The 13,882-nt window shown below is 43.3% G+C and overlaps 1 protein-coding gene across 1 annotated transcript in view; it reads left to right on the top strand.

The window, feature by feature from the left end:
- The window catches only part of GALM (galactose mutarotase (aldose 1-epimerase)), a 93,390-nt gene that overhangs the window by 37,129 nt on the left and 42,379 nt on the right, over positions 1–13,882 (top strand). Inside the window, exon 4 of the mRNA XM_011935947.1 lies at positions 689–770. Within this exon, the coding sequence (XP_011791337.1) occupies positions 689–770 (82 nt within the window). The remainder of the gene's footprint in view (positions 1–688; positions 771–13,882) is intronic.

Genomic DNA, 13,882 nt, shown 5'->3' with positions numbered 1-13,882 from the left:
TAGCCAGGATGGTCTCGATCTCCTGACCTTGTGATCCGCCCGTCTCGGCCTCCCAAAGTGCTGGGATTACAGGCTTGAGCCACTGCGCCCGGCCTGACCAGTACTTCTTGCACCAGCCTTTGACTCCCCCGAAAAGGGCAGACTGCATCTTCATGGAGGAGGTGGGCAAATTCTCAAAAGCAGGGACTGCAGTTCTGACACTTGGGCTTCTGTCATGGAGCAGAGAGTGGGGCCTCTATGTGGAAACTGGGCTAGAGGGGAGTGCCAGGTGCACCCCCACGAGTGAGCCTGGAGCAGTCCCCTGACCTCTCAGGATGTGTGTGTTTCTGGTTACCAGCCCTTGCTCTTCTGGTTGCCTGGCATGTGAGAAGAGTAGAAGAAACACCTACACTAATAAGCCAAAGTCCAAAAGGCTTTCAAACCACTGTGGTCTCTGATTTTTCACCTTCATAATCTATTTAGAAAAGAAAATGAGTGCACACTTGAAAGTTTCTTCCGAATTTATCTGTTGCTATTTTGAGGCTTTATCTACCTACAGTTAAATGATTATATTCAATCATTACCATCAGCCAAACAAGATTTTAAAAGTTTTTGTCAATGCCTGAAAACATTTTTGCAAGATAAGTTAAAAAGTGAGTATATGAAATAAGACTAAGCAAAAAACCTTTCCCCTATCTTTTCCTCCCAGGGTTCCCCGAATATATATGACCATGAAGTCACCATAGAAGCGGATACTTACTTGCCTGTGGATGAAACCCTGATTCCTATAGGTTGGTGAATTTAACCTTTTTGTGTTATGTGGGATCATGGATTGGCTCTCGAGACCAAGAAAGGACATTAGTGGAGAAAGTGGTGAAATCTTTATAAAGTCTGTAGTTTAGTTAATAGAATTATTCCAGTGGTAATTTCTTAGTTTTGATATGTGTACTGTGTTTATGTAGTCTTAGCATGAGGGAAAGCTGGGACAGAGATGTAGTATTTTTACCACTTTTCTGTAAGTCTAAAATTATTTCAAAATTTTAAAAATTTTTAAAAAATGGTAAGATAATACTTTACTGGGGCTGGGCATGGTGGCTTACACCTGTAATCCCAGCACTTTGGGAGGCCAAGGCGGTTAGATAACTTGAGGCCAGGAGTTTGAGACCAGCCTGAGCAACATAGTGAGACCCTGTCTTATTTTTTTTTAAGATTAAAAAAATGTTTTTTGGCTGGGCGCGGTGGCTCACGCCTGTAATCCCAGCACTTTGGGAGGCCGAGACGGGTGGATCACGAGGTCAGGAGATCGAGACCATCCTGGCTAACATGGTGAAACCCCGTCTCTACCAAAAACACAAAAAATTAGCCGAGTGTTGTGGCAGGCACCTGTAGTCCCAGCTACTCGGCAGGCGAATGGAGTGAATCCAGCAGGTGGAGGTTGTAGTGAATTGAGATCGCACCACTGCACTCCAGCCTGGGCGACAGATAGAGACTCCGTCTCAAAAAAAACAAAAAAAATTTTTTTTAATGCAAAAGAAATTAAAGTTAAAAAAAGTTTTAAATAAGTTTACTGGATACTCATCTTACATTAGGTAACAGCTTTTGTTTTAGTTGGCCTTTTTGGGAGTTCGGGGGAGGGGACAGGGTCTCACTCTGTTGCCCAGGCTGGAGTACAGTGGCGTGATCTCGGCTCACTGCTGCCTCGACCTCCGCAGGCTCAGGTGATTCTCCCATCTTCACCTCCTGAGTAGCTGGGACCACAGGCACACACCACCATGCCCGTTGTATTTTTTAGTACAGACAGGGTTTTACCGTGTTGCCTAGGCTGGTCTCAAACTCCTGGACTCAAGCAATCTGCCCGCCTCGGCCTCTCAGAGGGCCCGATTACAGGTGTGAGCCACTGCGCCCAGCCACTTTGGCCTCTTTAATGGGTTGAGTTTATGGCTGCTAGTTCAAACTTTTTGCAAGGAAGAAACGTAAGCATGTGAGCCTGCATACCAAACAGCAACTTCAGTTAACAGCAGGCATTAGGAACTCCCATAAATAGAGTGACTACAAAACTAATTGGAATAATAAGGAAAAATTGAGATCAATGGGGTCAAATTTTTGGCATCACAGTTTTTGAATATTTTCCTGGCTCCAGGGCTGAGTTTAAAGGCTTTTCTGTTTGTCTTGGTAGCACATGTCATCTTGTGATATTTACATGACTCAGTAGAAGGGCATGAGTAAGCTGGCCCATCTGGTCCTAGAGTCAGAATTATTGCAGTAGAACTATATGTTGTGAACTGCAAGGAAAAAATAGTGGTGGCTGCTGTTTTATGACTGATAAGGAAGAAAGTGAACCAATTAGCTTATAAGTGGAGGTTATGAAATAAGTGCATATTTATTTGTGTATATTTATAAAATCTTCTCATGCTATCTGGTTGAGTTGATCGGATGAAAATCACAACAGGGCATAATTTGTGCATTTAAAGGCCCTGTAAAGGCCAAGTTATTTTACTTGATTGTAAAAAGTCATTGTCGCAAAGTACAGTAGGGCTTAATATGCACTCTAATGGACTGTATAAAACTTGTGTTCACGGGGTGTGGTGGCTCACACCTGTAATCCCAGCACTTTGGGAGGCTGAGGCAGGGGAGGATCACTTGAGCCCAGGAGTTCGAGACCAGACTGTGCAACACAGTGAGATCCCATCTCAACAAAAAATTGAAAAAAAATAGCCAGGTGTGATAACACGCACCTGGGGTCCCAGCTACTCAAGAGGCTAAAGCAGGAGGATCTCTCAAGCCCAGGAGTTGGAGGCTGCAGTGAGCCGTGATCTCTGCTACACTCTATCCTTGGCAACAGAGCAAGACCCCATCTCAAAAAAAAACCTAACTGGGAATATATATGTTATATTTCAGCTTTTTCTTTTTTTTTTTTTAAAAAAAGACCAAACTATCACTTATAATCATCATCTTTTCATGACAGAATATTTTAGTACCACAAAAGTGTAAACATATTTAATCTCAGAATAACAACTATTGGCCGGGCGCGGTGGCTCAAGCCTGTAATCCCAGCACTTTGGGAGGCCGAGACAGGCGGATCACGAGGTCAGGAGATCGAGACCATCCTGGACTGTGCAACACAGTGAGATCCCATCTCAACAAAAAATTGAAAAAAAATAGCCAGGTGTGATAACACGCACCTGGGGTCCCAGCTACTCAAGAGGCTAAAGCAGGAGGATCTCTCAAGCCCAGGAGTTGGAGGCTGCAGTGAGCCGTGATCTCTGCTACACTCTATCCTTGGCAACAGAGCAAGACCCCATCTCAAAAAAAAACCTAACTGGGAATATATATGTTATATTTCAGCTTTTTCTTTTTTTTTTTTTAAAAAAAGACCAAACTATCACTTATAATCATCATCTTTTCATGACAGAATATTTTAGTACCACAAAAGTGTAAACATATTTAATCTCAGAATAACAACTATTGGCCGGGCGCGGTGGCTCAAGCCTGTAATCCCAGCACTTTGGGAGGCCAAGACGGGCGGATCACGAGATCAGGAGATCAAGACCATCCTGGCTAACACGGTGAAACCTCGTCTCTACTAAAAAATACAAAAATCTAGCTGGGCGAGGTGGCGGACGCCTGTAGTCCCAGCTACTCGGGAGGCTGAGGCAGGAGAATGGCGTAAACCCGGGAGGCAGAGCTTGCAGTGAGCTGAGATCCAGCCACTGCACTCCAGCCTGGGCGACAGGGCGAGACTCTGTCTCAAAAAAAAAAAAAAAGAAAAAAAAAAGAAAATGTTATCACTAATTCATAATTGAGAACTAGTAATTGATCTGTAAGGCCACTTCTATCTCTTGCATTCTTTAATTCTACGAGGCTCCTAGCACAACATTTTACTATTTCCACAACTCTTCAAATCCTTTAGAACTCTATCATTGAAGTAAATAAGTTGCTGCAACTTCAGAGCTCATGAAAAATTTGTAATTCTCTCCTACCTATCCATACTTGAGCCAGACCTACATGTTATACCTGTTTGCCCAGTGACACTTAAACAGAAATTATAGTATTGTTTTCTCTTTTCTCAGAAGTCCTTAAGAAACAAGTTTATTGTCTGATTCCTTTGAAACTTCCTCCAAAAATGGGTGGTAACTGCTACCCTGCACTTTAGGAATGTAAGAATTCACATGTCTGGCCCCCTTTCCAACTGAGAACAAATCTCCAGGAGCCCAGATTTTCTCTTTTTTTTTTTCTTTTTTGTAGAGACAGGGTCTCCCCATGTTGCCCAGGCTGGTCTTGAATCCCTAGGCTCAAGCAATCCTCCCACCTGGGCCTCCCAAACTGCTGGGATTACAGGTGTGAGCCACCACACTGGTCCTCATCTGACTCTTAACACTGATCAAAAGCCCATGAGCTTAATTTTGAAAGAAGTCCAAAAGGCTTGCCCATCATTTGATCATTCAGAAGTGCTGCTGGGCTCTCCAGGAGCTGGCAGTCTATGGGAAGGGTCAGCCAGAATTGTGTCCATTACTCTGGAAAATATCAGGATAGACATAACTAGGAGACTTGGCACAGAGGGCAGGCACTGCTGAGGGGGCTTCCAGATAGAGGAAATGAGAGTTAAATAAAACCTGGGAGGGAAAGTGGAAGTTTGCCAGGGAGTGAGGAGGAGAAAGGTGTTCCAGATAAAGATGAACAAGCGTGGGCAGTGCAAGAAACAGCAGGACTAGCCCAGGGAAGTGCTGTGCTTTTGAAGCAAAGCATTTGGGGCACAATTTTAGTGGCAGAGAGTAGATGGGCCTGGAGAGTTTGATTGGGGCCATGTCAGATCTGTACCAGGCTCTGTGGAACTGCAATCCCTAGGGTGGCCCTGGGTGGCCCCAGGCTGGCCTGGAGCTCAAGGCTGATCCACATAGCTGACTCACAGGTGTACTTGAGTCCAGTCTCAAACTTCAGCGTGTTCTGCCAGTGCTGGACTGAACCACAAGGCCACTTTCCTGAGATGTGCTACAAGAACCTATTAGACCAGGCTGCCATGACCAACATGGCAAAACCCCGCCTCTACTAAAAATTCAAAACTTAGCTGGGTGTGGTGGTGGGTGCCTGTAATCCCAGTTACTTGGGAGACTGAGGCAGGAGAATTGCTTGAACCTGGGAGGCAGAAGTTGCAGTGAGCCAAGATCATGCCACTTTACTCCAGCCTGGGAAACAGCAAGACTCCGTTTCCAAAAAAAAAAAAAAAAGAAAGAAAGAAAGAAAAGAACCTGTTAGACCAGCCATACTTCGTTAAGACTTCTCAAAATAAATATGCACTATCTACCAACTGTGTTTTTGTTGAATTGAGAAAAAGAAGATACTGATTATCTGTGAGATAAGGTAAAGATTTGTGATAATAATAGCTAGTATTTCAGGGAGGACTTTATAAATAATTCATAACACAAGCCTGTAAGGTAGGTTCTGTTCATTTTTCTTATTTAACAGATGTGAAAACTATAGAACAAGGTGTTAAAGTACCTTACAGAGGATGACCCAGTTAGCAAGTGGGGGAAAGCTGGGATTCACACCAAGGTAGTCTGGTATTAGAACTCAGGCTCTTAATAGACCTGCACTCTGCAGATCTTACAATATGGTTAGATGTCAAGAAGGTTTGGTGCCAGACACAGTGGCTCACACCTTTAATCCCAGCACTTTGAGAGACCAAAGATTGGCTGAGCCCAGGAGTTCAAGAGCAGCCTGGGCAACATAGGGAGACCCCATTAATACAAAAACAATTTTTTTAATTAGCCAAGAGTGTCAATGCATGCCTGTGGTCCCAGCTGTTCGGGAGGCTGAGGTAAGATGATTGCTTGAGCCCAGGAGATCAAGACTGAAGTGAGCTGTGATTGTGACACTGTACTTCAATGTGGGTGAAGAGCAAGACCCTGTCTCAAAAAAAAAAAAAAAAGAAGAAGAAGATTTGGGAGGTAGAGGAGAGGCAGAAAGGAGTGAGGATAGAAAGAAAAGTAAATTAATTTCTTTTTTTTTTTTTTTGAGAATGGCGTGAACCCGGGAGGCGGAGCTTGCACTGAGCCGAGATCGCGCCACTGCACTCCAGCCTGTGGGACGGAGTGAGACGCTGTCTCAAAAACAAACAAACAAACAAACAAATTAATTTCTTAACTATATAAATACCCAAGTGCAACATACAGTAAAGAAATGGGAAGTAAGCCAAAACAAAGAACATACTTTTGCCAGCCTTTTGCCAGTTGTTCAGTCCTCAGCTCTTGTCACCTTTTGTACAGGGAGCCTCCCCTGTCCTCTCACTGTCTCCTCCTTGTTCCTTCCTCCCTTCAATTTATTTCTACTTTTCTGCAGAGAAAACAGGAAACCGAGTTTGTTTAAATTAAATATAAGAAAGGGAGAGGGAGAGAGAAAGAGGAAGGAAGGAAAGGAAAAAGGGAAGGAGGGAGAGGTTTTCTTGAAATTAAAGAACATGAATTTAAGTGTCTGTCCTTGTTAGTCTGACAAGAAAGGGAAAGTCCAGGGAAAGTCACCTCAGGTGTCATTGTTCTGTTGCAACATGTGGTGTTCCTGACGGATCCCTTGTCTTTCCGGTTCTTGGTTTTCTCATATGCAGAATCTTGTTATGACCAAGTTGTGTTGGAAGTTCGCTTTCTTTAAGTATGTATGTTGGTCATCTCTGTTGAAGATGATAGAAAAATCACCGTCAGTAGAAAATTTACAAACAGGCCAGGCGCGGTGGCTCATGCTTGTGATCCCAGCACTTCAGGAGGCAGAGGCATTTGGATTTTTGTGCCCAAGAGTTCGAGACCAGCCTTGGCAACACGGTGAAACCCCGTCTCTACCAAAAATACAAAAATTAGCCAATCTCACAGCCTGGTCTCGAAATAAAATAAATAAATAAATATATTAAAATGTCAAAAAATGGAAGAAAATTTACAGACATAGTCAAAGAAAAGCTGTACCACTTACAGGGTGGCGTTCAGCTATCTGGAGCAGCCCCGTATGGTGGGTACTTCATTTATCCAGGGGAGATGCCGGATAATGAGCTCATTTTAGACCCTTTGCTCTATCTGGCTTTCCCTGGGAAGGCTGCTTGGTTGTGTTGAAATCCTCGGAAATCAACAGTAGAAAACTTCTCTAAAACAGCTTTGGCCTTTTTTGCATATGAATGACTTTTACTCTGTAAATCAGTTCTTTTGCTTACCATCCTAGTCCTCTGCTTTCCACCCCAAATCCTGGTTTATATGTTTGTGGCTTTCTTTGTTTGTTTGCTTGCTTGTTTGTTTGTTTTTTGAGATGGAGTCTCACTCTGTTGCCCAAGCTGGAGTACAGTGGCTTGATCTCAGCTTTCTGCAGCGACCTCCACTTCCCGGGTTCAAGTGATTCTCCTGCCTCTGCCTCCTGAGTAGCTGGGATACAGGCGTGCATGCCACCACGCCCGGCCAATTTTTGTATTTTTAGTAGAAATGGGGTTTCACCATGTTGGCCAGGCTGATTTTGAACTCCTGACCTCAAGCGATCCACCTGCCTTAGCCTCCCAAAGTGCTGGGATTACAGGCGTGAGCCACCACACCCGGCCTATATGTTTGTTTTTAAAATCTCTCTTCCTAGGGTCATGAGAATTCTCATTAATTTCACTTAGAGCTCCTGGAGAGAAAAGCCTCTATTTTTGTCATTGTAACAATAAAAAAAGTATAGAGTTTTTTTTTCTTTTGAGGCAGTGTTTCGCTCTTGTTGCCCAGGCTAGAGTGTAGTGGTGCGATCTTAGCTCACTGCAACCTCCACCTCCTGGATTCAAGAGATTCTCCTGCCTCGGCCTCCCAAGTAGCTGGAATTACAGGCATGTGCCACCACACCTGGCTAATTTTGTATTTTTAGTAGAGTCAGGGTTTCATCATGTTGGTCAGGCTGGTCTCGAACTCCTGACCTCAGGTGATCTACCTGCCTTGGCCTCCCAGAGTGCTGGGATCACAGGTGCGAGCCACTGTGTCCAGTTTTTTGTTGTTGTTGTTGTTGTTTTTGAGACAGGGTCTCATTCTATTGCCCAGGCTGGAACACAGCGGCACAATCATAGCTCACTGTAGCATTAAACTTCTGGGCTCAAGCAATCTTCCTGGCTCAGCCTTCCAAATACCTAGGATTACAGGTGCACACCACCACGCCTAGGTAATTTTTTCTTTTTTTACACAAATGTGTCTCAACATGAATTTTTTTTTCTTTTTTGGCAGAGATGATGTCTCACTATGTTGCCAGGCTGGTCTCAAAATCCCTGCCTCAAGCCATCCTTCCACTTTAGCCTCCCAAAGTGCTAGGATTACAGGTGTGAACCACCGCACCCACCCCCAAGAACTCTTTTTTTTTTTGAGACAAAGTCTTGCTCCGTCAACCAGGCTGGAGTGCAGTAGCACGATCTCAGATCACTGCAACCTCTGCCTCCGAGGTTCAAGCAATCCTCCCACCTCAGCCTCCCGAGTAACTAGAATTACAGGCACACGCCACCACGCCCAGCTAATTTTTGTATTTTCAGTAGAGAGGGGGTTTCACCACATTGACCAGGATGGTCTCCAATTCCTGACCTCAGGTGATCCACCCGCCGTGGCCTCCCAAAGTGCTGGGATTATGGGCATGAGCCACTGCACCCGGCCCGCAAGAACTCCTTAAATGCACCTAGTGTCACAGGAACAGATAGCTAAACTGTGTCTGAAAAAGTAGCTCACGTAGGGAAATTTGTGATGCATTTGGGGAAGCTTAGGGAGAATTTTAAACGTGAGGCCTTTTGTCAGATCACCTACATTCCTCGGATTGTGCGTGGGTTTGTCGCAGATGCTTGATGTGACAAATTACACGGCTTCTGTCGCTTCATTTGATCAGCCACCTGTTGACTTTCAGCCAAGTCCTGCAGGGTTGCTTCTCAGATTGTATCTTTCTGCAAGACAAATATGTTTTCATAGTCTCTCTTTAATTTCTCCCTTTTGTGGCTATTTATTTATACTTTTATGTTTTTCAACTCCTTATTTTTGTTTTCTCTTTATGAAAGCTTTTAACGTGTGCTGTTCTTGAGGGAAATACTGATGCATATCTAAACTTTAGGGGTGTTTTTCACGCTGGCTACAGACACTTGGTAAATAATTTTTCAGGTGATGGGAAAACCCATCATCATGAGAATGTAGCAACTTTTACTTTGTAGTAACTGTTAAAATTGTGGCCACGGTGCTCAGTAAAAGGGGACCTTCCCCTTGTAGGTATTTGGGGAGGAGTGAAGTCCTGTCCTCTGTTTTGTTAGTAACCTGCTTATGGATAGGGCATTATCACCTAGAAAGAAAAGAGATACCATGGTATGCAGTAACAGGGAGCCAGAGCAAGAGCAAGACAAAGAAATTCCCTTATGTTTTCAATGCAGAGCCAGCATTTAGACCTCTACCCCAGGCAGGGCCCACAAATCTCTGGCAGCTGTGAGCACCTGTTTTGCTCCTGCCTTCTTCCTGTTGGCAATTTTGAGTTTTGGTGGTTTTTTAGGCGGAGTCTCACTCCGTCACCAGGCTGGAATGCAGTGGTACAATCTCAGCTCACTGGTACAATCTCAGCTCACTGCAGCCTCCGCCTCCTGGGTTCAAGTGATCCTCTTGCCTCAGCCTCCTGAGTAGCTGGGACTACAGGTGCGCACCACCACAGCCAGCTAGTTTTTGTATTTTTAGTAGAGATGGGGTTTCACCATGTTGCCCAGGCTGGTCTCAAACTCCTGACCTCAAGTGATCTGCCCACCTCAGCCTTTCACAGCCTTTCAAAATGCTGGGATTATATATACACGTACATATATTAAAAAATGAGTAGAATTCATCACCTAACTTCTAAAGCTGCTTCTCTAGATGAAATTCCGGCACTTAGGAGTCAGCAGCAGTGTATTGAGTGCATGACCCTTACTCACAGGTGCTTCTTTCCTGTCCTGTGGCAGGCGGCACCAGCAGAAGGCTCCTGCAAGGCTGAGAGCTCCTTTTACCCATGGACCAGGAGCAAAGTTTGCAGCTACACTGTCAGGCTGTGTTTGGATGTTAGCAGTTAGTTTAGCTTTGCGTCTTCAAAGCAATTATCCTTAGCTATTTAAAGCTTAAAAAAAGGAAAAAAAATGACACCCATAAAGCATTTGCTGCTCTGTAGGATGGGAGCACACTTTATTGTAGGGCATTTGAGGCCCTCTGGCATGGTTTTCTGTTTATTGTTGTCAGGGCTGTCCCTGTAGTTTCCCAGAAGTAGAACTCCCTGAAGCTGTTTCCCAGAAAGGACAGGGGTGTAGATAATGGATGTCCAGAGACAGAGAACACTCCAGTGCCAGATCCGTGTGCTGCTTTGTCAGACATTTGTTTATTTATTATTTTGTTTGTTTGTTTTTGAGATGGGGTCTCACTGTGTTGCTCAGGCTGGTCTTGATCTCCTGAGCTCAAGTGATCCTCCCACCTCAGCCTCCTAAAGTGCTGGGATTACAGGCATGAGCCACTGTGTCCAGCTGTTATTATTATTATTATTATTATTATTTTGAGACAGAGTTTTGTTCTTGTTGCCTAGGCTGGAGTCCAATGGCACAACCTCGGCTCACTGCAACCTCCGTCTCCTGGGTTCAAGCAATTCTCTTGCCTCAGCCTCCCGAGTAGCTGGGATTACAGACACCCGCCACCATGTCCAGCTAATTTTTGTATTTTTAGTAGAGGCGGGGTTTCACCATGTTGGCCAGGCTGGTTTTGAACTCCTAACTTTAGGTGATCCGCCCACCTCAGCCTCTCAAAGGGCTGGGATTACAGGCATGAGCCACCGTACCTGGCCCCAGCTGTTATTATTTTTAATTGATACTTAATACTTGATACCTAATACATATTTAATTGATACCTAATACATATTTACAGGCTATATTATGATATTTTGATACATGTTTACAATGTGTAAGGATCAAATCAGGGTAATTAGCATATCCATCACCTCAAACATTTATCATTTTTTTGTGTTGGAACATTCAAAATCTGCCGTTCTAGCTATTTTAAAATATACAATAAATTGTTGTTAATTATAGTCACCCTATAGTGCTTTAGAGCACTAGAACTTATTCCCCCTATCTAGCTGTACTTTTGTATCCATTAAGCAACCTTTAGGCTGTGCACAGTGGCTCACGCCTGTAATCCCAGCACTTTGGGAGGCCGAGGTGGGTGGATCAGCTGAGGTCAGGAGTTCAAGACCAGCGTGGGCAACATAGCAAGAACTGTCTTTAAAAAGAAAAGAAGCTGGGCGCAGTGGCTCAAGCCTGTAACCCCAGCACTTTGAGAGGCCGAGGCAGGCGGATCACGAGGTCAGGAGATCGAGACCATCCTGGCTAACATGGTGAAACCCCGTCTCTACTAAAAAATACAAAAAACTAGCCGGGCGAGGTGGCGGGCGCCTGTAGTCCCAGCTACTCGGGAGGCTGAGGCAGGAGAATGGCATAAACCTGGGAGGCAGAGGTTGCAGATCCTACCACTGCACTCCAGCTTGGGGGTCAGGGCAGGAACCCGTTAAAAAAAAAAAAAAAAAAACCTAAAAAGAAAAGAAAAGAAAATTTAAAAGTTTCTTCACTGATCATTCAGGAGCATATTGTTTAATTTCCGTGTATTTGTACAATTTCAAAAGTTCACCTTATTGTTGAGTTCTGGTTTTATTCCATTGTGGTCAGGAAAGATACTTGATATAATTTCAGTTACTTTAAATTTGTTGAGACTTGTTTTGTGGCCAAACATATGGTCTGTTCTGGAGAATGTTTCTTGTGCTGATGAAATAATGTGTTTTCTGAATCTGTTGGATGAAATGCTCCGTAAATGTCTCTTTGTTAGTCTAAAATGCAGGGGGTTTTTGTTTTTTTGAGAGTCTCACTCTGTTGCCCAGGCTGGGAGTGCAGTAGCATGATCCTGACTCACTGCAACCTCCACCTCCCAGGTTCAAGCAATTCTTATGCCTCAGCCTCCTAAGTAGCTGGGATTACAGGTGCCCACCACCACACCCAGCTGATTTTTGTATTTTTAGTAGACACAGGTTTTTACCATGTTGACCAGGCTGATTTTAAACTTCTGGCCTCAAGTGATCCGCCCACCTTAGCCTCCCAACATACTAGGATAACAGATGTGAACCACTGCGCCCAGCCTAAAGTGCAGTTTAAATCTAGTGTTTTGTTGTTGATTTTCTGTCTAGATGATCCGTTCGGTGCTGAGAATGGGGTGTTGAATTCCCCAGCTATTGTACTGGTGTCTGTGTCTCCCTTTAGATCTAATAATAATTTGCTTTATATTATATATCTGGGCGCTCCAGTGTTGGGTGCATATATATTTAGAATTGTTACGTCCTCTTGCTGAATTGATCCCTTTACCATTATATAATACCCTTTTTCTTTTTTTTAATCGTTTTTGACTTGAAGTCTGTTTCATCTGATGCAAGTACAGCTACCCTGCTTGCTTTTGGTTTCTGTTTGCATGGAATATCTTTTTCCACCCTTTCAGTCTATGTGTGTCTTTACAGATGAAGTGAGTTTCCTGCAGGCAACCATAGTTGGGCCATGTTTTTTAATCCATTCAGCCAGTCTATATATTTTAAGGGGGGAAATTTAATCAGTTTACATTCAAGTTTATTATTGATAGGTGAGGACTTCTATCATTTTGTTAATTATTTTTTTGGTTTTTTTTTTGTTTTTTTTTATGTTGTTTGTTCTTTTCTTCCCCTCTTATTGTTCATCCTTGTGATCTGGTGGTTTTCTATAGTGGTAAAGTTTGATTCTTTTCTTTCTCCTTTGTGTATGTGCTCTCCCAGTGAGTTTTATACTTTTTGTGTTTTCTTGATAGTAATTATCATTTCACTTCCAGATGTGGAACTCCCTTGAGCATTTCTTGTAAGACTGGTCTAGTGGTGATGAATTCTGTCAGTTTTTGTTTGTCTGAGATATGTCAGACATTTAGCTTCAGGACCTGATTCTAGTTCCCTGCCCTGTGGCAACAAGTAGAAACAGATCCCTGGTACACTGCTTAAGTATTAGGCCAGCTAGATGTGAGCAGATGAGAAAATAAAATCCTTCTATTTTGCCAGGGATTAATTCATTCTCAGGATTGTAAAGATTACATTTCACCTTTCACCTCACAGAACTGTAGAATTAGGAGGTGAGCTGGGCAGCCTGCCCAGCAAGACATTATGATGTATACAACACAGTGCACTACTAAGGAGATGTGTTAAAAGGCATTTACAGCACATAGCTTTTTTTTTTTTCCTTATAAGTTTGGTGCTCTTTATTTGTAGTAGTAGATAAGGAATTAAGAAAGCAAAAATGAGTGCTTTGACTAGGTCTTTTGCCTTTGAAGGTAACATTAGTAAAATCCCCTCTTATTTTTTATTCTTATAAAATTTACCCAATTCACTCTGCCCCCCAGCCCATCTGTGTTCACTTGCTGTTCTTGATGCTCTCAGTTTTTAAAAGCTTATCCTAAAATTACATGAAAGCAACCCCATTTTGACAAAATTACAATTCTGGTAGGAAACGCTTGCCATGAGGCTATGGAGAGAGGCCCAGCAAGACTTTTGTATTTTATTTCAACCTCTCTCAGTTAAACCTACAATTCGGTAGATGATATAATTACCTCCCTGGGGTAAGTCTCTATCTCTGCTTTGGAGAAGTAACAAAGTCCAAAGTAGTCTCCTCATTCAAAGATGTTGCAAATGAAAGCTGTTTTGATCTTTATGTATTAGCATTTGGGTTTTAATCTTTCTGGAGCTCCTGACAGAAAATTCCTTTACATTTATTATATAATTCTAAAATATTGGACATATTTGTTTCAAGCATCTGTCAATATCCTTACTCTTTCCATTCTACTCCCCACTGCCTTCATTAGTCATCAGGTCCTACTGATTTTTAACTCCTAAG

The sequence above is a fragment of the Colobus angolensis genome, unplaced genomic scaffold (assembly GCF_000951035.1).
Source record: "Colobus angolensis palliatus isolate OR3802 unplaced genomic scaffold, Cang.pa_1.0 Scaffold15, whole genome shotgun sequence".
Classification (NCBI taxonomy): Eukaryota; Metazoa; Chordata; class Mammalia; order Primates; family Cercopithecidae; genus Colobus; species Colobus angolensis.
The sequence above is the reverse complement of the archived record's forward strand: the minus strand, read 5'-3'. Positions and strand labels throughout refer to the sequence as shown.